Source organism: Protopterus annectens, chromosome 12.part0, assembly GCF_019279795.1.
Source record: "Protopterus annectens isolate FY-2018-M chromosome 12.part0, PAN1.0, whole genome shotgun sequence".
NCBI classification, from domain to species: domain Eukaryota; kingdom Metazoa; phylum Chordata; order Ceratodontiformes; family Protopteridae; genus Protopterus; species Protopterus annectens.
The window spans coordinates 366,830,914-366,857,724 of record NC_056746.1 but is presented as its reverse complement, the minus strand read 5'-3'; the positions used below and the strand labels follow the sequence as shown (position 1 = coordinate 366,857,724).

The following is a 26,811-nucleotide window of genomic DNA, read 5'->3' as shown; positions in this document are numbered from 1 at the left end:
TCATTGAAATGAAAAAAGAAATCACCAAATCAAAAGGAATAGTTCAGAGAGGTTTTTTTATTGCTGTAAAGAACTTCTTCATAACTGTTTAAACAATCACCCATATTTATAGCATTACCAATCACAACAAAGTTCAGCTGACAATCAATCAATAAAAACATACTGAAAATAAATACATAAAAATTGAACTTATGCACAGATAATATTCACTTAGCCCAACAAATAATGTAAATAGTTTATCAACACACATTTTATATTGGTTAAACTTATCTTATGCAAGCCAGAGTTGCCATTCTACTTCTTTAGCTTCCAAAATGGTACTTACTTACCTATATTAAAGCCAGTATTAACGTGATACAAAACAAAAAAGAAAAAAAAAAATTTTAAAGTGCACACAATTCACTGTGTTTGGCAAAAGCATTTGTTAGATTTCCTTTTGAAACAGCTAGCCTAAGTTCACTTATTCTCTGTGAAAGCATTCTAGTGGTCTTGCCCACATAGAAGCCATGTTGCCAAATATACAACAATAGTCAAGATAAAAACAAAACAGCTGCTGGGCAATGCAATGAAGGGTACTCGAAACACAATGTCCTGATACCTCCAATGAATGCGTATCAATAAAAAATGATAAAAATATCCCAAATAATCCAAGTATGTACAAAGGATGATAAAAACAGATTTTATTTGTTAAGAACAGGTTAGCGCTGTTTGATAAGCTTCATCAGACCTCCATTCACATGAAAAGCAGTGTCTTAAATATACAAAAAAGCGCCAAGGACCCTTAAACCTCTTAAAGATAAAAAGCACTTTAAAACACACAGAAAACATGAAAGATATGTTAGCCTATATATAATAAATATAAAACACTATATTATATTTCATATTTTATATTCAAACCACATGTTAATAAAATACATGGAAATAAATATTTAAAAAATCTAAAAATATGTGTTTGAAATCTGCAAGTGGGAGACAGGAACGAGCACAAATACAACAGGTGCTATCATCACTTGTTCTTTAACCTCCTGGATCTCAATAGGGGACGTAAGGGGACCTTCCCATTTAGACCTGGAGGCAGATCAGCCCTAAACCTGATAATCCAGTGTATCTCCCTGGTCTCAGTATAATTCTTAATGTCCCCTCTCCGATGAGTTCTGAAGACCTGTTCCAATACCCTGAACTTAAATTGATGTGCTATACCCTCCTCTTTAGTATGTTTGGCCAGGGCATTAAATAAATTACCCTTCCTTGTATGATAAGCATGCTCTCTAATCCTGTCTCTCAGTACTCTATTCGTCTTGCCTACATAGTAGGCTGGACATGAAATGCATGAGGCTAAGTAAACTACATCCTTTGACATGCAACTACCTTTGGTCCGAATGTGAAACATACCGGATCCATGAGGGAAGGTAAAAACCGGATCAGTCAAAATGTATGAACAAAATTACACCTATTGCAAGGTGTCATATAGCCCTAGTGAGATGGTCGGTGTGTAGTGTGTTTTTGGATAACAGAGCAGCCTCTTAAGATTTTTCTTATTCCGATAGACAAACTTTGGTCCTTCACCTACCAGACCCTTGATGTTGGGGTCTACCGACAAGACATGCCAATGTTTAGAGAAAATATCCTTAACATTGCCAGTGTCTCTTGTATAATAAATAGGAAGGAAGATATTGTTATTATCTTTATGTCGGCCATCCATCCCCTTGTCTATCCTCATATCACCTCTATACAATTCCATCGCCCCTTCTGAAAAGTATGGTTTGGCCCTGTCCTCCCTGAGACTATAGATGCCGTCCATCCCTCTGGTGATGTCCAGCTGGTGATACCCTCGTTCCACAAATCTCATGCCTAGGTCTTCCAGCTCCCATTCCAAATGTGTATTCCCAGGTGTGTATCTGGACATCCGCATGGATTGTCCTTTCACTATGTTGTTGTAAACAAAACCTGGGTGCATGCTGGAACGATGGAGTAAAGTGTTCCTATGACAGATCTTGCGGTACACTCCTGTGTTGACAATCCCACCAGGCAATTTGTCCACATAGATATCCAAGAATGGAATGGTGGTGTGAGACCATTCCATTGTGAACTTCACTGGACTATGATATTGAATTGATCATCCTATTGCTGAGCATCGTTTTGGATTCCAACATCTTTTGCTTTCATGACAAGATCTTTTCACAGCGAGATGGCGTGGCCATGGGCACTTCTTGTGCGAACAGCTACGCCAATCTCGTTATGGCAGAATGGGAGCACTGTCATTTATTCCAGAATGACCTGTTTAAGGAGTATGCACCATTTTACAGACGCTTTGTGGATGATCTTTTCTTTGCATGGAGGGGCACCCCAGCCCAACTGGAGGACTTCTTTGTATGGATTAACAGCTCCAATACATTTTTGAAGTTCACAATGGAATGGTCTCACACCACCATTCCATTTTTGGATATCTATGTGGACAAATTGCCTGGTGGGATTGTCAACACAGGAGTGTACCGCAAGATCTGTCATAGGAACACTTTACTCCATCGTTCCAGCATGCACCCAGGTTTTGTTTACAACAACATAGTGAAAGGACAATCCATGCGGATGTCCAGATACACACCTGGGAATACACATTTGGAATGGGAGCTGGAAGACCTAGGCATGAGATTTGTGGAACGAGGGTATCATCAGTTGGACATCACCAGAGGGATGGACGGCATCTATAGTCTCAGGGAGGACAGGGCCAAACCATACTTTTCAGAAGGGGCGATGGAATTGTATAGAAGTGATATGAGGATAGACAAGGGGATGGATGGCCGACATAAAGATAATAACAATATCTTCTTTCCTATTTGTTACACAAGAGACATTGGCAATGTTAAAGATATTTTCTCTAAACATTGGCATGTCTTGTCGGTAGACCCCAACATCAAGGGTCTGGTAGGTGAAGGACCAAAGTTTGTCTATCGGAATAAGAAAAATCTTAAGAGGCTGCTCTGTTATCCAAAAACACACTACACACCGACCATCTCACTAGGGCCATATATGACACCTTGCAATAGGTGTAATTTTTGTTCATACATTTTGACTGATCCGGTTTTTACCTTCCCTCATGGATCCGGTATGTTTCACATTCGGACCAAAGGTAGTTGCATGTCAAAGGATGTAGTTTACTTAGCCTCATGCATTTCATGTCCAGCCTACTATGTAGGCAAGACGAATAGAGTATTGAGAGACAGGATTAGAGAGCATGCTTATCATACAAGGAAGGGTAATTTATTTAATGCCCTGGCCAAACATACTAAAGAGGAGGGTATAGCACATCAATTCAAGTTCAGGGTATTGGAACAGGTCTTCAGAACTCATCGGAGAGGGGACATTAAGAATTATACTGAGACCAGGGAGATACACTGGATTATCAGGTTTAGGGCTGATCTGCCTCCAGGTCTAAATGGGAAGGTCCCCTTACGTCCCCTGTTGAAATCCAGGAGGTTAAAGAACAAGTGATGATAGTACCTGTTGTATTTGTGCTCGTTCCTGTTTCCCACTTGCAGATTTCAAACACATATTTTTAGATTTTTTTAAATATTTATTTTCATGTATTTTATTAACATGTGGTTTGAATATAAAATATGAAATATAATATAGTGTTTTATATTTATTATATATAGGCTAACATATCTTTCATGTTCTCTGTGTGTTTTAAAGTGCTTTGTATCTTTAAGAGGTTTAAGGGTCCTTGGCGCTTTTTTGTATATTTAAGACACTGCTTTTCATGTGAATGGAGGTCTGATGAAGCGATTGCGAAAGCGCTAACCTGCTCTTAACAAATAAAATCTGTTTTTATCATCCTTTGTACATACTTGGATCATTTGGGATATTTTTATCATTTTTTATTGATACGCATTCATTGGAGGTATCAGGACATTGTGTTTCGAGTACCCTTCATTGCATTGCCCAGCAGCTGTTTTGTTTTTATCTTGACTTCAGTTTTTGCTTCTCTGCTGAGCATTAACACCGCTGGATCTCGTTTTAGTTTTGAAATATACAACAATGACTATTTACGGCTAAAACTAGTTTTATTAAAAATGTATTCAATTGTGTGCTGTAATACCACACTTCGTCCACTGTTGATGAATTGCAGATTTTTTACAATCTTTACATGTATACGTGCCAAAAGGACCATTCAAATTGGAAATAATGTTTTTGTTACACTTCGCATTTTTTTTTTTTAATTCACACACTTTTTATAAACAAACATGGGAACACCAACTGCTTTACCAAATCTTGGTTACCTGAAATTATTTTCCAATTATTGGAAATTATGTTTCTTTTACATTCAGCATCACTGCTGACAGGGAACAAGAAAAGCCCTACAAAAAGTGCTGTTATCCGAATTAACTGGTTTAGACATTTACCAATATTGGCTGGAACTCAATGTTTCTATTAGCAATAATTAGATCTAATTTACAACTGTGGTAACTTCTCTCAATAAAGAGTGACTTTTTTTTTACAAGGAAGAGTCAACACTAATGCTGGTTGTAACAATCATCCCAATTTTAACCTATCCATTTATTCTGTAGCTAAGGATTTGGTTGGATTAAAACAATCACCAACTTATTTAATGGCACAAGCTTGCACAGTTCTTTCCAAAACGACAACTGCAGCTCCAGAGACTCAAAACTTTGATTGTTCAATTTCAGATGTGCATTCTGATGTCAACACTGGTACTCAGACTTTGGCAGCTGACAGCAGTGATATTCACTGTGATTCCATTGGACATTTACTGGTTAATTCTGTTAATCAAACAGTATAGAAGCTTTGGAGGCCAACAATGCCATTTTGCAAGTGGAGTAATTATCTTCCTGTTAAGTCTCTAATTTATGAACTGGAACGTAAACTTCTAAAACTCAAGGCTCTTGGGTATGACATTTTTTAATTAGACCAATGCATAGTGGTAAAACAAGTTCCATGAGATCTAAAGATGTACAAGTTTCCCAATAATCAGAGATCAGATATTTTCAGACTGGACTGACTTTTATAACACTGACTTACAAGTACTCAAGGACATTTAACAGAACAGAATGGTATCAAGATCAAAGTTTTAAGAAATGAAGCTCATTCCCTTGATGATAAAATTAAACAGTCTGGGTTTACTGGACATGGAAAACTACAATACGGTGTTTTTTGTTAAAGTTCAGTGGCAAGTCGCTACCACGTTTCATAAAAAACAAAAAGTTAGCTAGGGATACAGAGGCTTATCAAAACAACAATACTTGCTCGGCAAAGATTCTTCTAGGAGTAGTGCTGATGAAACAGTAGCCTGCCATCCTTCTGATAACATCACTATTGAAAATATTCATTTGATACATTCTGATGTGAATTTAAAGACCTGAAAGCTTCTGTACTGTTAGGAGACAACAAAGCAGATCATGACAGTGAGTCATCAAGGGACCACACCACTGAGCAATAGATTTTGCAATGTCATCATATGACCACACCATCGAACAACTCACATTTTCAACAGTCAAGTGGCAACATGTGAGAAAGAGTCACAGGACAGAGTTAGGAATGAGGGCATGGTCGGCATAAAGACTCCAGATGTCTAATTTTTAACCTCTGTAAATTTTTATTGAAACATATCATGTTGGTATTCTTCAATGAGGGTTTTCATTCATTCCTGGTTGTCAGGCAAATTTAATAAATATTCTCATTAATCTCAGAATATTTGCCCATCCACTTAATTTGCACTACCTTACGGCTGATTTGAGTGATATTAATTTATTTGCTAAGTATTTATGTAAGAGACAGAGTTTGTCAATCTTAGCCTTGCTTTTACACTACAAACTTTTAACACATGTAATAAAGGGATCTATGTCATAAAACTGAAATTTCAACTGACTGAAACCCAAAATACTGAAAACTCAAAATGCCCTCTCTCTATTGTTATGCAGTTTCTGAATTGGTACATATAATTAACAAGAGATGAGGGGGCACAGCCCCCACATACAGGGTGCTAGGGAGATTTTCCCCTGCATTAAATTTATTTTGAGTTTCAGTCTTTTGAGATTTCATTCTTAGAATATAGACCAATGTTACAGACATTAGACAGTTTTTAAATGACCCAAAGAGATGATGGTTCAGCATTATGTCCGAAGAAAGGTTTGTATTAGACAAATTAACAAGTTCTGCTAACATTCTTACAATGACAGCAGATAAGGGTAATTCACAATACATATATTTTAAAGCTAACTGAACATATGGTGGAGGACACTTGCTATGAGATTGTAACTAAATATCACATCATTGATTGTATAACCTTAGATCTGATGCATCAAGGTTACAGTTTTGAACACTTAATTCTGAAAGGTTGATCATCATCAAACACATACAATTTAATTCCAAAAGTTCATAAAACACGTGTTGAACTACTTTTAGGCAAACAGTAGTAACTTATTTGGATAAAATTTTAAATCCTCTAGCTCAGGACCCTACTTATTATCTTAAATATCCCGAAGTATTTTTTAATTTATTTGAAAGCTATAATTTTATTGGCATAAAATTTTAAATCCTCTAGCTCAGGACCCTACTTATTATCTTAAATATCCCGGAGTATTTTTGAATTTATTTGAAAGCTATAATTTTATTGGCACTGAAACCTTTATTGTTACCTTGGGTATAGATTCTTTACATACCCATATTGTTCAAGAAGTTGATATAGAGGTTTTATTAGAGCCTTAAGTAAATTTACAACATTTACTAACAGCTATTTTAACCAATATGTTTTTCACATTCCAAGGTAGTATACACCACCAATTGAAAGGTGTAGCTAAGGGTGGAAGAGTAGACCCCTGCTTTCACCAATTTAGTTGAATTTTTTTTTTTTTTTACTTCCTATGGATCTTTTTAAATTTGTTTTGTTTTATAAAACAATACATTGGAAAGGCTCCGAGACAAACTTGGACAAATTTATTGCTGCTTTGAACAGTTCTACCACTTTTTTATCATTTTCTTCAGGGAAAAAGGGGGAACATTGTGCATTTTTTTAAGATTTTGGGATCAGTTCAATCCCTTGTCTAAATGTTTCCCCAATAATATTTGCAGAAAGAAAACATCCATCAAAAATAATCTGCATTTTAAAAACAAACATCCTGATTTCATGAAATGGAACATTATTAGAGGTCCATTTATCAGGTAAAGCATGATTATTAGTGGTAACTCATATTTTATACGGAAGTCAGTTTTTAAAGTCGCTCTTTATTGACAAACGTTACCAGAGTTGTAAACTAGATAAATTACTGCCGATGTAAACAGTAACAGGAATACTAAATTCCAGCCAATACTGGTAACTGGCTTTATGTCTAAGCCATTAAATTTTGGCAATGATTTTTGCACGGCTTTTCCCATCCCTATCAGCAGGGATAACAAAGGTATAAGGAACATAACTTCCAATATTTGAAGAATAATTTCAAGTAACCAAGATTTGATAAAACCAGTTGATGCTGTCCTTACATTTGTTTATAAAAAGAATGTGAATTTAAACATTTGAGAAATGTATCAAAATGTTACTACCAAAATGAATGGGCCTTTTGGTACATATTCAAAGATTTTAAAATGTGCAGGATCATCAATAGTGGACACAGTATGTTATTACAACACAAACCAACATTTTTAATAAAGGTGATTTACTTGTAAATCACTCAATATCTAGCAACACATCTTCCTTGTGGGGGCTTCTATGTGAGTAAGACAACGAGAATAAATAAACATAGACTAGCCATTTCAAATGCTTGGGCTAAACACAAAATGAATTGTATGGACTTTTAAAAAGTTTGTATGCCTGGTTTGGACTAAGTAATGAATAACTTTAATTAGGGTGATATAAATAACATCGTGGAAGTTTAAGAAGTCAAATGGCAATTCCAACTTGCAGCTAATAAGTTTCCAAGTCTCAATGACTCAGTCAATACAAAAAAAACCCCACAAAAATATTTAAATTATTTGTTGGGATACAGTAAATATTTTTCAATGTGTTTGTATTGCTATGATTTTGATTCGGAGGGTCAGCTGACCTTTGTCACGTGATTAGTAAGGGTATAAATATTGGCGACCAGTTGTTCAGTTCGTAAGCCTTTACCGAAATAAAGGAATGAAAATACTAAACCATCAAGTTTAGTTAGCTGCTTTTTCATTTCAAAGTATTTGTTTTTCAGTTAGTGATTTTTACACTTTGGTGTCTCCCATGATTTCATGATATTTTTTTGGTGATCCACTATGAACATTTGTGATTTGCAAAGTTACTTCCAGTCATACAAAGTTTGCTTATCCCTTGCCCTCTAGATCTGTATCGTATTTAAAAGAAGAATCACAATGGAGAAGCAAAACACCTTCTACTAACACCTACCTTATACGTTATCACACATGACTAACATGCACAGGCTACCCCAACTAACAATTAAACAGCATTTATGCACCAGTCAGCACATTTGTTTCCATTACAAAGTATTTATGTATGCCTGAGGAATGGAGAAAAAGTGTTTTGGTACCAAGTTTTAAGAATAAGGGTGATGTGCAGAGCTGTAGTAAATACAGAGGAATTAAACTGATTAGTCACAGCATGAAATTAAGGGACAGTAGTGGAATGATTAGTGATCAGCAGTATGGTTTCATGCCAGGAAAGAGCACTACAGATGCAATGTTTGCTCTGAGAGTGTTGATGGAGAAGTACAGAGAAGGTCAGAAGGAGTTGCATTGTGTCTTTGTGGATTTAGAGAAAGCATATGACAGGGTACCTAGGGAGGAGTTATGGTATTGTATGAGGAAGGCGGGAGTGTCAGAGAAGTATATAAGAGTGGTACAGGATATGTACGAGGATAGTGTGACAGCAGTGAGGTCTGCGGTGGGAGTGACGGATGTGTTTAAGGTGGAATTACATCAAGGATCAGCTCTGAGCCCTTTCTTATTTGCAATGGTGATGGACAGGTTGACAGATGAGATCAGACAGGAGTCCCCGTGGACTATGATGTTTGCAGATGACATTGTGATCTGCAGTGAGAGTAGGGAACAGGTGAAGGAGACCCTGGAGAGGTGGAGATATGCTCTAGAGAGAAGAGGAATGAAGGTCAGCAGGACTAAGACAGAATATATGTGTTTGAATGAGAGGGAGGATAGAGGAATGGTGAGGATGCAGGGAGTAGAGGTGGCAAAGGTGGATGAGTTTAAGTACTTGGGATCAACAGTTCAGAGTAATGGTGAGTGTGGAAGAGAGGTGAAGAGGAGAGTACAGGCAGGATGGAGTGGGTGAAGAAGAGTGTCAGGAGTGATTTGTGACAGACGAGTACCAGTGAAAGGGAAGGTCTACAAGAGGGTAGTGAGACCAGCTATGTTATATGGGTTGAAGACAGCGGCATTGACAAAAAGGCAGGAGTCAGAGCTTGACGTGGCAGAGTTGAAGATGTTAAGATTTGCACTGGGTGAGACAAGGATGGACAGGATTAGGAATAATTACATTAGATGGTCAGCCCAGGTTGGAAGGTTTGGAGACAAAGCCAGAGAGGCAAGATTACGCTGGTTTGGACATGTGCCGAGGAGGGATGCAGAGTATATCGGGAAAAAGCTGCTAAGGACGAAGCTGCCAGGTAGCAGGAAAAGAGGGATGCCTAAGATAAGGTTTGTGGATGCGGTGAGAGAGGACATGCAGGTGGTTGGTGTGACAGAGCAAGATGCAGAGGACAGGAAGAAATGGAAATAGTTGATCTGCTGTTACGACCCCTAACGGGAGCAGCCGAAAGAAGAAGAAGACAAAGTATTTATGTACTAGTCATACAGTCTGCAAGACTAGTTCCTACCCCTTTACCTTTTCCGCTAGAAAATAGACATTAACACAGCTGGTTCACGGTGCTCTTTTCTTCAACAAAAAGAATGACTTTATGCGCGAAATCAACACTCTGTAAAAGTTAGAAGCATAACTTACTGAACTGAAATTTATTCATACACAATAAGTTAATTGAATTTACCATGCTATACATGACTGAAATTTATTCATACACAATAAGTTAATTGAATTTACCATGCTATACATGAATATTTCTCCCCGATAAAGTATAAACCTCACATACAACCTGCAAGGGGGGGGGGGCTGTTGATTTTTATCCCCTCCCCAATGCTTTTATAACACATGCTTGTTTTACACAACAGCACAATACTTGGAGGGGTGGCCAAAGAAGATTGTGTCCCCTCTTACAGATTACACATTTTATTGAGAATAAAATAATTCACAGGGGGCATGGCTTGGAGCAAGATGCTCTGTAAATTTAAGAAGGGACTTAAGTCTTAAAAAAATACTTCTGTAAGCTCTGACACAACAGCAACTATTACTGTACATGTAAAGGTACCTGGTAAGCTCTGACACAACAGCAACTATTACTGTACAGTAAAGGTACCTGGTAATGTCTGCAATTATTTTTTTTAAATTGGTGCTTTAGAACTGAAAAGGTAGGTGTGGTGTCGGAGGAGGAATACTTATAACACAGTAATTCATTTCAACTGATAATGATTAATGAAATGATTCATAAAGTTACACAAAATTATAGTTCTGTTAATAATGTGCAGTGAAATATTCACACCTATGGTTTGCGGCTGACAATCAAGCCTGTCAATCACCAAAACCATTCCCCAAGCCTGGATGAAATTTTGGTGTGGTGCTTCTTTGACACATAAGCCTGCCTCCATCTTTACTTGTACTAAGCCTGTGGTTGTACACATAGCTCTCAACTGTATTTCAGTGTAAGGAACACTCCTATTCCAAGTCTTAAAAAGTCCATAATCCACATTGAAGGGGTATGACACGTGTTCAGTGTTAACATTTTTAGTATACACAAGTAAATAAACGAGTTGTCATCAAAATAACTTATTTGTAAATAAAAAGTAGAAAATTTTAATTATGCTACTAACTTCCTAGTTGAAATTTTTACCAAGCTGTTTAGCAAATGTTCCATATTACGACAGGTGGTGTTCCACATTGTGGAGATGGATGGTTGAGAGCTACAGTTGTGCAAAGTCAAAGAAAAAAGAAGAGGGAAAAGCTTGCCTTCTTCTTCTGAGAATCCTGTAATCTACAAACAGGTGCAAAATCTGCAACCTAGCCACAGATGATGCATTAAAATGTTTACAAAGAACAGTTGTCCTGCTTTCAAGTTTCAACATTCAACAAAGCATGACTTGACAAAATATAAGTTTCTCCATAAGCTCATATATATATATATATATATATATATATATATATATATATATATATATATATAACCCAAGCAAGGCACTAGTTACTTGTAGTGACCACATATTAACTGGTTTGTGTACGCTGTATTTGTGAATGGGGAGTAACTTACAAGAGTCTTTCCCTTGAATTTTCTCAGTCTTAGGCATGTGTGACTTGAATGACATATGCAAATCCAGTATGTCCTGCTTCGGCATATAGTAACTTTTAACAGGTATGCAAACTGTTACAATTGTTTCACAAATCACGATTACTAGCACCACACAGCCTTTCCTCTCCCTTCCCCTAAATACTTTGTCTTTGTTAAAATTACACAAGACAAAAAAGACCAGCTGCATTTGTGAAAAACAGTTAAACAAGACCTGCAGATACGACGATATGAATGTAATTGAGTGAGTAAACAGGGATGGCCCATTTGCCCATATTTTCCATCACTATCAGTAAGTAGTTCTACACAAGTCAGAAATTGCAAAATGCTTTACCAGCACATTAGAAAAAAGGCTGCAAGTCAGAGGGTCACTCCGCAAAGAATTTGCAGTACAATGGTTCAGGGATTAGGTTTACTGAATTGTATTAAACATTGCATTTGATTGCACCAAATACTTGCATGTATTAAAATGCTGTACGTTTCTCTTTCATTATTTGAGTTTCAGCAGCTACACATTAGAAAGTAAGGATTTACACAGGTAAACAATGAATCCATTATCAGATCGTGTTTAAAAGAAATTCATCAGTTCTACATCACATAACTTGTGTTTAGCGGTTGTGTGGCTAATGAATATTCATAAAGTCTGCATGCAATATCAGTAAGGGCTAAGGATGTGTATAAATTAGGGTGGGGGCTGCTATTGCACATTTGGAGGGTGATACTCAAGGAGTTACTCCTGTGAATGGTGTCCTCCGTTTCACAAACAATATGGACAAGTTTGCTTTGGGTATTGTCAGCAATACACACCCACCACCTAATATAAATATTCTCTGTGGTTGCATCATTTGTGAGGAAGGGTGAGCCAAGACTACCCCAGTAAACAAATAAATAAGTCAGAAGAGTCCTAATCTTAATGTCTCAAGCAGAAGAATTAGTAATAGTGGTACATGAGCAAAGCATTCCCTTGGTTGCTACATGTAACCAATGTTCCAAGTAGCTAAGGACAACAATGTGCACGAGCAGAATACCTTAAAAATCATATATCGGATTTACATCAGATCTGCTTTGCATAATTTTTTTAAATATTGCCACTCCATGATACCAGTACACCACAGCTTGAATAATTCTATCATTAGAAATCGGAGGGTCTATTCTTTCCACTTAGGCTGCACCTTTGTTACTAAACAACATAACCAAATGCAGGTAAAAAAAAAATGAGTTACCCACTCCTAGCTGTTGTATGTTACTTAAGCTACTTTATGTTTCAAGTCAAAGACTATAAGGACAGAAGGGAATTATTCTCTACTGGATGATTTGCAACTTCACTAATTATTGTTGCTTAATGAATGGCCCAATTAATTTATTGCTTATTTTTGTATTCGTTATCCGGGCTAGGACACTTAGCTCATTGGACCATTTCAGTTTTAGCCAGAGGAAAAATGAATTAACATGCATTTTAGTCTATAACCCTAATGACTGACGCTACGTATTAACTGTTTTCAATCATATTTCACCCCAAATCACCAACTTTAGAAGCGATAGAACACATTTTCGAGACAAAATAAGGAACAGCTGAAAGGTAACACTGCAAATGAAACACAGTGAAAAAATCTATTTATAAAAGCTATGTCTAATACACGATTTCCACTGTGTAATGTGACAGCTTTGGAACAAGTTAAAACGGACGCGTTAATACCAACGAAAAGTGAAAACACAACGTTTTACCATACCTTTCTGTTAATGTTGTGAACATAAGGACATGTATTACAAGCGAATCTGTAACATTTCTGCCCTTCTTCGACAATCAATACATTACCACAAGTCGGACAGAACAACAACATTTCATCAAACGAAACAAAAACAAGAGAAGAACAAATACACAACATGTACAATTCAAATCGCAGCTTAAAAGACCAATAATAGCTTCCGCTACCACTTCCTGCTTGTGTATCACACAAAACAATTTCGATTGAAGTAGCGGTCCCGGGCAAAGGGAACATGCGGCGGAACTGTTTACACACGAATATTGCGTGGAACCCATTCGGAGACTAATAGGTGATGGACAGTAACAATCGACTTCGTGAAGTGCAATGAACGTAGTATCTTGGTAATTTCTTTGCAGTTTAGTTTACTTTTAGAATTTTTTTTCCAGAAAGAGTGTTCTATATTGGACTATCATTGCGGATGAACTTTGGAAAGAATATCATGGTTGTTATTTACATTTATTATGCAAATACAACAGGTTTTAGATCCTGTTGAAGTATTAGATCGTTGTTAAGTGTTTTATCTTCCACTTTCCACAAATACCATTGATGAATGAGTTTACTTTCGGACCCTGTACCGATCTTGGTGTCTGAACTCGAGCAGGACAGAGTGGACATTTCTTTCTCCAGCAACACTGGCTAACTTGTTCTTGACAATTTTCATTTCTGAGTCAAACTTAAATATGCAGCTTTTAAAATCACAAACACTCGTGCGCTTGGTGTAATCGTGAGGAAATTTGGAGGGGGGCCAGATTTCTTAACCGCAACCATTAAGGAGGTACGTACCTATTTTGTGGCTAGCGTTACTATATAACCCTCTTTATACATTACAGCCCCTTGGTTGTGTCCTGTGGAACACATGAAAATGGCAAAGTCTTGAGATTTTTCGAAGTAAAATATATCATACTTTTCGTTAATAGTTTTATCAATTATTTTGAATGTGAAACAAGTCAGTGTGATATCGTAGGGTTGCCACCATTTAAAATGCCGAAAGTGGGACATTTTTGGTACAACCTTCAGATTTTTCAGGCCAAAATATACCCACGGCCAGTACAAAGAACAAAACTTCACTTTTTTTTTTACCTAAATAAAAGCTTATTCTTGTAGCATTTTAGTTGTTTATTCTGTTTCTTATAACATTTAGGTGTTTCAGATACATAATAACTGTTTTATGCAACTATTACATAAAATATAGGAAATAATTTTGACCTAAAATCTCATGGCATTTACCATTTTTACAAGTTTTTTGCAGGACACAACTGGGCGATATTGTACTTGAAGGCCTCACCTTGCATTTCGCGCAGAAGTGGGCATGTCGCGAATGATTGACGACCAGGTCTGCATATGTAATAAGCCATGATTGACATGGCATTCCAACAATGCCATTTTCATATCCCCTTCCCCGACAAGGACACACCTGCCGAAATAAGGGACTGCCCAGCCTAAAAGAAAACTGGTGCTAACCCTAGGTCAGGACAAGAATAAGAAGTGAGCTTATGTACTTTATTTTGAAGAAAAAAATATATCTCCTGGTTAAATCATTAGATAAGAAGTGACCATGTAGTTTACCGTTTAATTTAAAAGAAAATATACTTTGCAGACAGCCAGATGCAGGAACAAAACAAAGTTTCTGAAATAAGTCTTTTAGGTGATACTGTATTTGAGGGCCTCACCAGTTTCTTTTGCGCAGAAGTGGGCGTGTCACAAATTGAGTGACAACCCGGTCTGCATATTTAATTTGCTCCTGCATACATAACACGTAAAATATTAAATGTACACAAACATAAGCGACACTTTAAGGGCATGAATGGCACCCGTCCGCACATGGTGCCTAGCTACCTGGACGAGTTTATGTGGAGGAGCAGATATGGCAATGATTTTGATACTTTATTCGTTAACTTGCTGAATCACATACGCGAATTCCAAGAAGCTGTTCTTAGTAAAGCTCCTGTCAATGACACTGAGAAAGAGTCAGCTGTGACACCAGCACCAAAAAGAGTCTGTTTGGACATTAATTGGGACACTGAACCATCGCATTCCGACTCTGATAAAGAGAACTATAATGCTAACATAGTAAAAATCCTAATGACATTTGTTTTCACGGTTTCGGTTTTTTGCTGATTATAGTATAATAATTATAATATAAAACTTGTTAATTACAGATTATATTGCAATAAAACTTGTTAATTACAGATGTTGGTAACAGTTTACTGTTATATATACTTTCGTATTACATGTTAGTTCACTTTTTCTTCGGTTGTACATTCGGAGGGAATGCATATTCATGAATTGGTGGGTTTTGGGCGGGGCTTGCTACTGCACATCTGCTGAGGCCCTCAACTACAGTATCGCCGTCTTTTATTTAATAAATATGCATTTCTTTGATTATATTAAAATAAGAAACAAACAATTGTTCTCGACGACAACACAAGACGCGTACTGAAAGCTGGACAGTGTATTAGGATTCTTCGAGGGAATACATATTCATTAGTGCCCGATTACGAAACAACACGGGGGCGGGTTTTGGGTGGGGCTTGCCACTGCACATCTGGTGAGGCCCTCAAGTACAATATCGCCCACAACTGCCCAAAGAGGGACTGTCCCTCGCAAAGTGGGACAGGTGGTAACTGTAGTGATATGAATCAACAATTCAAATTCTATGAAACTGAGATTTTGAGTAAGAAAGTGGACTGGAATCCCTTTCGTTGCACCAATAGCATGTTTGGTTTGTCTTGCAAAATTACATGTTTCCACAAAACTGTTCCACTTTGCACATCTGAAAAGTCGACGATTATGGTTCAAATTTGATTTACTCCTTTCATTTATATGTTCACCTTTTGCAGTGTTTATGTCCTCATTCGCATAATTTTAGGGTTGCCACCTTTTCAAATGCACAAAATGGAACATTTTCTGTAGAAATGTCAGATTTTCCAGGACAAAACATACCCACAGCCAGTGGAAGGTACAGAACTTCACTTTTTTGCACAAATAAAAGCTTATTCTAGTAACATTTGAGTTGCTTATGCTACTTCACATAACATGCAGGAGTTTCATGTATCAAATAACTGTTTTATGCAACTATTAAAGAAAACTTAGGAAATATTTTTGTCCTGAAATCTCAGGACATTTGCTCTTTGGTAATCTATCAGTATAGTATCTCGCAGGATGCGCAGTAGCAAACACCGCCCCTAACCCGCCCATGCCTTATGAAGCTACATTCATATTCATTAGCTTTCATATAGCTGTCAGTTACAGTCGTCTGTAAGAACGTTATCTGAAAGAATGCATTATGTTATAAAATAAAGTTACAAAGACAAAAATGAAATTCAGTACCACAAACAAGTTTATTGGTACATTAAAGAATGTTTAATTACCAATTCGGTAATCTACCAGTGTAGTACCTCACAGGATGCGCAGTAGCAAACCCTCCCCTAACATGCCCACGCCTTACAAAGTTGCATTCATATTAATTAGCTTTCATGTAGCTGTCCATTACAATCGTCTGTAAGAACGTTATCTGAAAGAATGCATTACGTTATAAAGTAAAGTTACAAAGATGAAAATGAAATTCAATGCCACAAATAAGTTCATTGGTACATTAAAGAACGCAATGAAAGACATACACATACTAACTACATAACTAATCCGCTGAAATATATTTAAAAAGGACATGCAGTATAAAAACAGCTGAAATATACTGATATATATACAAATAAGTACAGGTTCAATTCTATTATTACATTACGTTTTTGTATGGCATATGATCGGTGCATTAAAAGTGGTCATTATAGTCAAAAGACAGTACAATTACACTTGTTTAACTGTCAATGATGTTAACGTCATTTGTTTTTCCTTCATTTCAGCCCTGCTGGGACCAGTGGGTAACCCTATGCAGGTATGATGGGTTACATGATGAATTGTACGCATTTGTTCATGATACGAAACTCATGAAAGATGGTGTTCTTCTATCATTTATTATTAGCATTACCACTTGGGTTACATGCTGAATTATGGTACATAAGAATGTACAGGTGTTTCTCAAAACATACTTAGTTTAGGACAGTGGAAATTAGCATGCTTTGTCATGTCATGGTTACATGCTGAAAAAACATTAGGACAGTGGAAAATTAGCGATTATTATTGTAAATAAGAATACATGTTGAATGATGCTAAGTAAGACTGTACAGGTGTTTTTCTAAAAGCATATGTAGTTTAGAACAGTGGAATAGCTGAATGTAAGGTGTTTTTCTAAAAACATACGTAGTTTAGGACAGTGGAACAGCTGAATGTAAGGTGGTTTTCTAAAAACATATGTAGTTTAAGACAGTGAAAATGCTGAATGTAAGGTGTTTTTCTAAAAAAGTACTTAGCTCAGGACAGGGGAAATTAGCATACCTTGTCACTCAGATGTGCGATGACCTGCGCAGAACCGCCCACAAGGTACTACACTGGTATATTACCTGCTCTTTTTTTGATTTTTTTTTTTCGCAGGACACAACTGCCCAAAGAGGGACTGTCCTTCACAAAATGGGACAGGTGGTAACCCTACATAATTTTTGACCTGTCCCCACAAGCGCCCAAAAGATTTTGAAACCACCGATTACCCCAAAGACCCACATGTTACATTTCCCTTTTTCTGAAGAAAAAAATAGTGGCATTGTGGGGTATATTTTTTTGCAATATCATTCATTAAAAATATATAGACTTTGCATTGTGCCTTTGATGGTATATTTTGTGTTCATATTTCTGGTTAGTTGTATCTAGTTTTTATGAACCTTTGTACATGTTTTTAGTGTTTGTAAGATAATAGGTATGGTCAAGACTTTGCAGATGCAGCATAGTTTCCCCAGGCACATGGGTTGCATGTGTTTAGGCACTGATCGTACACAAATGCATGGATCTCGCCATACCCAATAGAACCAAGACACTCTCCTCAAAAAAACCCACGCTCTCCTCAAAAAAAAAAAAAAAAAAAAAAAAAGGAAGCCAATCTGGTGGTCCCCTGCCATAAACAAAATCTACAATAGAAGGAGGAAACTGATGCGGAATAAGGTGAAGTCCCAAGACTGAAAAAAAACCCTTTTCAGCCTCAACAAATGGTTGAGATCCCTCATCAAATCCTCTAAAGCTAGCTATGAAAACAAAATTGCAGCAGATAGTAAAGACAACCACAAGGCCATCTATAGTTATTTAAAGAATCTCCACGGCAATACCCAGATTTGCTTTGAGGTGCTGCACAATGGTACCTTGTATACCGAGCCAACAGATATTGCCAATATACTGGCCGACAGATTCAGTGCCAACTTTACCCCCCCCCCCAAGGACCAATCACAATACCAGTAGACTGCCAGGTACCCAGTATTACTGCTGCACAGGTTAAAACAGCACTGTCCAAGGACAAGAATACAGCTCCTATGGGACCTGACAATATCCTTGGCTGTGTTCTACATGAACTACAGAGTGAACTGGCACCTCACCTGTGTGCCCTGTTCAATCCCAGCCGCACCTCAGGCTTTGTTCCTACCAAATGGTGCACTGCTACATTCATCCCTCTGCACAAAGGAGGAGTGACTACAGACCCTGGGAACTATTGCCCCATTAGCCTGACGAGTCTGATATGCAAGGGTATGGAATGCATCATCGTGGACCTAATAAACAAGGATATAGGGAATGTCCAAGCTCTGGATCCTACACAGTTTGGTTCTGTGAAGGGTAGATCATGTTTGCTCAACTTGGTCGACTTGTTTGAGTCAGTCACCAGAGCTGTGGATGAAGGCGAGGTGGTTCATACAGCCTAAGTTGATCTAGCCAAGGCCTTTGATACCATTCCCCACCCAGGAATCATAGAAAAACTCACTAAGCTGGCCATCAATCCCTGTATCACTAGGTGGGTTGCAAACTGCCTCACAGATAGAACCCACAGTGTGAAAGTAGCTGACTCCAAGTCAGAAGTAGCTGATTCTAAGTCAAACTGCTGACCAGTCACGAGTGGAGTCCCACATGGTTCGGTCCTGGGTCCTCTCCTGTTTGGTATCTACTTCTCTGAAGTCCGGGCCAATATGAAGGGACTCTAGCTGACAAAGTTCACAGATAATTGCAAGTTGGGAGCTATTATTAACTCCCCAAGTGATGTTGGCATCCTACAGATAGGCCTCACTGAGACCACCGACTGGTGTCAGAACCATGGCCTTAAGCTCAATGCCAAAAAATGTGTCGTCATCCCCCTTGGGAAAAACCTCGTTCCCTTGAAATTACCCCATCAGTGGTAGTCCACTGAACACAGAAGGTGTTGTTATAGAGATCTGGGAACACAGGTTGACAGCAACCTCTCTTTTGACCACCACATTGCCACTGTGGTCAGAAAGTCCTTCTATGTGGCACATCTCATCGCTAAGGGTTTTGCATCTAGGAAGAAAGAGGTCATTGTCTCCCTCTACTCTTCCCTCATTAGGCCAGTCATAGAGTACAATGCCCCATTTGGCATGTACCTCACTAGACACCTGCAACAACTGGAGAGGCCACAAAAGTACCTCACAAAGAGGATCCCAGGCCTTAAACACTTGTCCTATATGGAAAGACTCAAAAAAACTCCAACTATTCTCTATCTCATATCGCCTGCTTAGAGGCAATCTCTGCTCGACTTACAAAGCCATGTCTGACCCAGCTGTGTTAGAAATACTACATCTAAAGAAATCCCAATCCCTCCACACCACATGCTCCAGAGACCTCAACTTCATTACCACAATTGACAGAACATGCTGGAGGGACAGGTTCATAACCCAGAGACTACAAATGCTATGGAATAGACTTCCTATACATGTCAAGCAGAGCACCTCACTGGCCTTCTTGAAGAGAAATCTTGATGAGTGGATGGGAAATAGAAAATTCAGCCCGGGGATCACTGCAGTGGCTCTACTCGACAGAGGCACTAGGACCTAAGGCCGGGAGTCATGATGCCATGGTAATCCTATGAGCTAGGCTTGTAAAGGCTCCAGGGCCATTAGCCTGGTACATACCTATGAACCTATGATGGACACATTGCTGTGAGGCATCCAAGTCTGAATTAAAAGTTCAATCTGTGATGAAAGTATGTGATACTGTATTAAACTGTAAAATGTGGTGATAAGTCTCCCAGATCTGTTTATGAACTTGGCTTGTTCTTAAAAGTGCTTTCCATTCCAGTAAACAATATTTTATATATTTTTATTTCTTCAGCAGTGTTTAGTTGGTTGCACTTTTATTTTTCAGTAATTATATTAGAAAATCGAACGTAAAAAAAATGTGAATGCAGAATGCTATCGATAAAGAAGTTATCACCTAACTGCAGGACATTGTGAATGTACATGGGAAAAATGTGTGAACTTTACAGTAATTGAAGACCTATATTGGATTGACAAACACTAGGAAAAATATGATAATTGCTGTCACAAGTAAAATTTAAAACAATCAAGTTCCCTAGTATAAGGCAACATACCTGTTGATGTCTCATTCAGAAAGAAGGAAAACTTGAATCTTCTGGCTTTGTTTGAAGTAGTAATGTCAGCTCTTGATAAAGGATTGACAGTGCATGGTATTTATCTTGACCTTTGCTTAGATATTTTGCACTATTCAGCATAGGAGAGTAGTATTATACTTTACTTATCTGCCCCTTTCTGAGTAGACTACAGCAGTTCTTAGCTTTCAAACAAGCTACCTGAAATTATTTGAAAAGATAAAATGATTCCTTAGTAGAAAAATTATAGGATTGGAAAACCTTCAGAATGGTTTTGGCTATTTACATTATATTCTGTTTCCTGTTTTTTACTTAGATGTGGTCTCTGTTTTGTCTGTAAGGCAGTTCCTTAGCCAATTCTGTTGAAAATCTGTACTGGAGACATACTTTTGGGACTGCTAACACCAAATTTGGTAACCTAATACTAAAAATAAAATAAGTAACACAAATACAGCTACCTAACACATCTTTTTACATATTGACTAAACTGCTTACAGTTAGATGAAATTTGTCCTTTAGTTTTAATGTTCTGCATTGTACAGAAGTCCTTGACACCTTAGTGTGGCATTAAAGTGACTGTAAGGCTATCTGTGTCAGGCAGCACCAGTTAGCATGTTAGCTTGGATAATTAAGTTTGTGTTCTCACTAGAAGTGAAGATAACCTACTTTTCTTTTCTTTTTCTTTGTGGGTTATTTATTATACGCTTGATCTCTGTGGCTTCTTTATACTTCTTCCATTCCCTTACCAGTTCACCTTTTTTCTACTTGCATTCTTTCCTTCTCATATAAGTAAAGAAGGTGGTTTTAACTTATTTATACCTGCTGCTAATCTTTTCATTTTAACATTTTCACCGGCAATGTAGTTTGTTGCTTGTTTGTGGTCTCTTACTTAACCTCCAACTCGCCTTCCTCGTTCTTGTAATGGATCTACTTTAAAACATTGACTTACTGGAATATCAACTTTCAAGTCGGTGAGATAACAATGCTGAACTCCCAGAACATCTGTAAAGGAAAACACAAAGATCAATGCACATTAGGTTCAAGCAAGGCACCCTTTATTACTTGCAGCAAGGAGACAAAGCATGTAGGTACAAGGTTTGTCTGATTTTTCCATAGTTCAGCCTACAGTTTTTATACAGTTTTCTACAAGTTCACAGAAAGATGCTATTATTAGATTTGCTGCTGACATGGTCAAATAATTGCTGTCTTGCAAAAACATGTTTTTTGAGAAAAACAACACGGCCTTGAGTTTGTTTCAGCTTCCCTTAGTTTCTCACAATTCTTTCTCTAGTTCTGATATGATACATTCAAGGTACAGTCCTGGCCTCAATACACTTTCTGCTGACCATCTTTTCAGAGCTTCTAGCAGCTGCATATTTTCATACAGAATAAGCAGAATAAATGTATTAACTCCTTTTAACCCTTAATACACTAAACCTGCATATTGTAGTTGTACATTTTAATACACTAAGCCTACATATTGCATTGCAGTTATACATTTTCCTAACATTTCCCCCCCTTTTAATACTTTATTCGACTTTCAAAACAAGCATAAACAGTTTTTCTTCCCTTAACCATTTCCCACTCAGAATTTGCAGTTAGAGAGTCATTCAGTTCAAGCTTGTGAAAGTATTTCTTCAGCTTTTAATCAGTACCTCTAACTCAACATTCTGATATAAAGTTTTTGAAATTGAAGCGTCTATGAAATTTTCAACTAGTTCTTTTATACAAGGGATGCAGCAGCATCCACACACCATCAATAAGGCTGCCCCTACACAGATGGCAATCCAGAATGTTCATCAAGATGCTGCCCCAACCCCCGAACCATTTTTGGAAAAAGTCTGTCAATGGATTCGGTCCTGGTTTGGTCATGGCCGACACTTGCTGAATTATTTCGAGATGGCTGTCTATTTCATGTTTGTTGTCAGGAATAAACGAACAGCACTCCTCCTGGATTAAAGCGCATAACCCTCCTTTCGCCGCTAGGGTGAAGTCGAGAGCCATGCGATTTTGAAGCACCACTGTCCTTTATGGCTGTCAGTTCATCAGTCACCAATTCTAGGGTGGAAAAAGTCACATTACTCATTGTCTCAAGAAGTTTTGATAGTTTTCTCAGATCCCAGATCGATTTCACTGCTCCGTATTCTGGTATTATGCCCGCCCAAGATATGACATCATCACCCAGATCTATGTGCGACAGTCTTTTGTCACTCACATGGGCTAGATCATGGTGATATATCCAGGATGCATCAACTTGTCCTACCGGATTAGCGGGTTTCTTGATTTCTCGAACATTTTGAATTTCCCCTGGGGTAGTGTCGATACATGTATTGCTGGAATCAGATATGCCAGAAAACAGCTTCTAGACCAGTTGCCTGGTAGCCATTTATATGCTCTATCACCACACACAAAGTAGCAGTCAGGAATTGCGACTGAGATGTTGCCGATTTTATAGTTACTGGGCTTTTGTTGGGTCATAGCCCATAACAGTTTACTATACACGATTTGATTTTCATCAACCGTTTTCTTCCTTTCAGTAAAGTCATTGCTATTGCCAACCTGTAATTGCTGGCCTTCGTTTGTCGTGGTGCAGGAATTCCCGGTACAGTGATGTATCACTGTCATATTACAGGTGCTATTTCCAACTTCTGTTTTTCCGTAGTTTTGAAAGCATACTGCTCCTCTTTTTGCCTTTGGTAAAAATAGGGTCACTCTTTTAATCGATGTCACATTCACTGCATCCTTCAGTAGTGCTTGCCAGGTTTGATTCATATTTAAGGGAATCTGTATTAAGGGTATTCCTCCATGTGCAGTAGGAATAGCTGCACAGACACAGCAATTGGAGATGTTGAGGGTGTCTGCATAAGCGTCCTTAATAGCCTGATAAGTATTGAAATTTGGGTGCCACTTTGCATGTTTACTTCATTCTACTTGTGTGGCTGAGAAGAGAAATGGCCACAATAAAAAGATTATTATTACCAATATAGTCAACAGGATGGTCATGCAATATTTCTGTGGAAATGGTTGTTCTACAGTCCTGTTTTCTCCGGCTCTTCCAAACAGATGCATTTGGATCTTTCTTCCTTCCGTCATCTTTGCCCAGGACACGTGATCTTACTCTCTGCCCTATAGGACCTTAGCACCAGTGATTGCTTCACTGGGTTTGAGATGGATCAGTTCCTATTGATCTGCCCCCCCCCCTTTTGTAGCCAGACTTTTGTTCTTAGGGTCCCGATGGAGAGGTAAGGTCTTTGTCCAGCTTGAAGTTCTTCACCAACTTGCAGTGCATCAGATGTATCCACGAAGCTCACTCTGCTATTTTGACTGCAGTAAGTGTTGAAAGAAGCACCTGGTAAAGACCTTCCCACTTTGGCAATGCCCAGTTCTTTTGCTTCACGATTTTAATCCACACCCAGTCTCCTGGCGTCACTGCCACTTCCGATATTTTGGTTTGTTTTTGACCTGAAACAGAATTAAACTGCAACAGATGTTTAGAACTCAACAACTTTTTCATATATTCAGCTAACGTAAAATCAGTTTCCTGGTCTGATGACATGAGAGGTTTCCACTGGGGTGTGTAATAAGCCCTTCCATACAGCTTCTTAAAAGGAGTCAGTCCTTTTGCTGTAGGGACGGTTCTCTTGTTCAACAGTGCCAGGGGTAAACAGTACAGCCAGGTTTTCCCTGTCTCAGCTATCAATTTCCTCAGTTTGCTTTTCAGTATACCATTATGTCTTTCAACCAGCCCTGCAGACTGCGGATGATATGCACAATGATTTTTTAAAGAAATACCAAAAAACTTACTCAGCTGCTGTATGATTTGATTTACAAAGTGCGTACCATTGTCACTATAGATTCTCTCGGGAATGCCAAACCTAGGAATAATTTGCCACTGTAGCTGCATCTGGGTTTTTGGTTGAAAAGGCTTCCACCCATCTGGAAAACATATCTATAATGACAAGGCAATACTTCTTATTCTCACATTTGTTCCATTCTATGAAATCCATACAGATAGTGTGAAACGGATATGGTGGTGTGGGAAAACCCCCTTGCTTGGGCTTTATTGCCCCCTGTGCATGGTGTTTGTTACAAATCTGACACATTAAACAAAATTTTTAGAATAGTTTGTAAATCCGTACGTTGTGAACACTTGGTTCACCAGCTGTATCATCCCCCCTGTTGAGACATGGCACTGCCCATGGCTCAACAATGCCGCATAACGGAACAAATTAGAGGGTAGTATTGGTTTCCCTTCCTTAGAGATGTATAGCCCATTTTCGAGGACTGCTCCTCGTTTTATCCATCGCTGTTTTTCAGCTTGCGTAGTAAGTGTCTGCATTGTTTTTAACATATCCAGACTCAAAATTTCAGAGGGTTGTAATTCCTCATTTAAAAGAAATACCTCTGTAGCTGCTTGTTTTGCAGCTGTATCAGCTCTTGCATTACCTTTTGAAATCCTATCTTGTTGCTTGGTGTGAGCTGCACATTTGCAAATGGCCACCTTCTGAGGTAACTGAATAGATTCTAAAAGATCTAAAATAAACTGCACATGATTTATAGGTTTGCCAGTAGATGTTATCATTCCTGGTGTTTCCACTGTTGTGCAAACACATGTACAGTGGAGAAGGCATACTGGCTATCAGTAAAAATGTTTACACATTTACCCTTTGCTAAAGTACATGCCCTTGTCAGGGCAATCAATTCTGCTGCCTGTGCAGATAAATGGTGCGGTAAAAATTTTGCTTCTATAACTTCAGTATCCGAGACTACTGCATATCCTACTAGGTTCTGTCCTGCAGTGCCCCTTTTGCACGAGCCATCCACGTAGTATGTCACCTCAGCATTATCCAAGGGGACATCTGTGAGGTCTTTTCTAGGTAGTGTCTTTTGCTCAATTACCTGCAGGCAGTGGTGTGGTGTGCCGTCTGCAGAGGTTAGTAGCAGAGTAGAAGGGTTCAAAGTCGTGCATCGTTCAATTGTCATATGAGGTTGGCTCAATAATATAGTCATGCCAGGAGAGATGCCTAGCAGGGGAAAGAAATGCCACCTTTTCTTGCAACAAGATAATTGCGACTGCATGGGGTACCCTCAAAGTGTGGGGTTGGAACAAAACTACTGAAGCTGATGCCTATACCGCCATTGCAGCTGCAACAACTGCCTGGACACAGTGGGGTAGTGACCGTGCCACTGGGTCCAGCTGTGATGAATAGTAAGCAATGGGACGTTGCTTATCCCCATGTTGTTGTGTTAGTACTGATGTCATATAACCCTGCTTGCAATCTACAGTCTGGAAAAAACATTTATGATAATTTGGTAATCCCAGAACTAGAGAGGATGCTATTAATTGTTTCAGTTTACAAAAAGCCGATTCTGCTTCTGATGTCTATTATAACAAATCTTGCGCTGCCATGGGTGTCTTATATATAAGGTCAGTTAAGGGTGCAGATTCCAAGGCATAGTTTGGAATCCAGCTTCGACAAAAATTAGTCGTTCCCAAGAAGGACATCATTTCCTTCTTGGTGATAGGCTTTGGTGCCTGCAAGATTGCCACTTTTCTGTCCTCATCTAATGTTCTACCTTCCTTGGATATCACATATCCTAGGTACTTCACCTGTTTTTTCCAGAGCTGCAGTTTGTCTTTGTTTACTTTGTCCCTCAGCAGCTAAAAATCATAGAAATGCTACTGTGTCTTCCCTACAGTCCTACAGGGTGGGGGCCGCTAACAAAATGTCATCAACATAAAGTAAAATCTGACTACCCTTCGGTGGATTAAACCTTGCCAAGTTACTTGACATTTCCTGTGAGAATATCATAGGGCTCTCACAATATCCCTGTGGTAGTCGCGTATATGTGTATCTTTTTCCCTGAAATGTGAATGCAAACCAATACTGGCTATCTGGGTGTATCGGTATTGAAAAGAATGCATTAATAATATCCACCACAGAGAAATACTTTTGTTGAGGTTTTAAGTCATTTAGCAGAGTGTGTGGATCTGGCACTGTGGGTGCCCTTGGTATTACTGCGTCATTCACAGCTTGCAAATCCTGGACCATATGCCATGGAAATAAAGGTGTATTACACGGAGAATCGGGAGATTCCACTAGTACCCCTCCCTTAAGTAATGCTGCTATGATAGGTTTTATCCCTGCCT

The 26,811-nt window shown here is 38.4% G+C and overlaps 2 protein-coding genes across 11 annotated transcripts in view; one reads left to right on the top strand and one right to left on the bottom strand.

The window, feature by feature from the left end:
• The window catches only part of POLR3K (RNA polymerase III subunit K), a 17,163-nt gene extending 3,823 nt beyond the window's left edge, over positions 1-13,340 (bottom strand). The window contains exon 1 of the mRNA XM_044089465.1: positions 13,136-13,340. Coding sequence (XP_043945400.1) covers positions 13,136-13,291 — 156 coding nt within the window. The 5' untranslated portion in view covers positions 13,292-13,340. The remainder of the gene's footprint in view (positions 1-13,135) is intronic.
• Positions 13,341-13,413: 73 nt separating this feature from the next.
• SNRNP25 (small nuclear ribonucleoprotein U11/U12 subunit 25) overlaps positions 13,414-26,811 on the top strand; it is a 426,702-nt gene continuing 413,304 nt past the window's right edge. For 7 of the 10 annotated variants that reach the window (XM_044089464.1, XM_044089455.1, XM_044089458.1 and 4 more), the window contains exon 1: positions 13,519-13,946. The gene's annotated coding sequence lies outside the window, so the exon portion shown is untranslated. The other 3 variants (XM_044089462.1, XM_044089461.1, XM_044089460.1) reach the window with 2 other exon arrangements.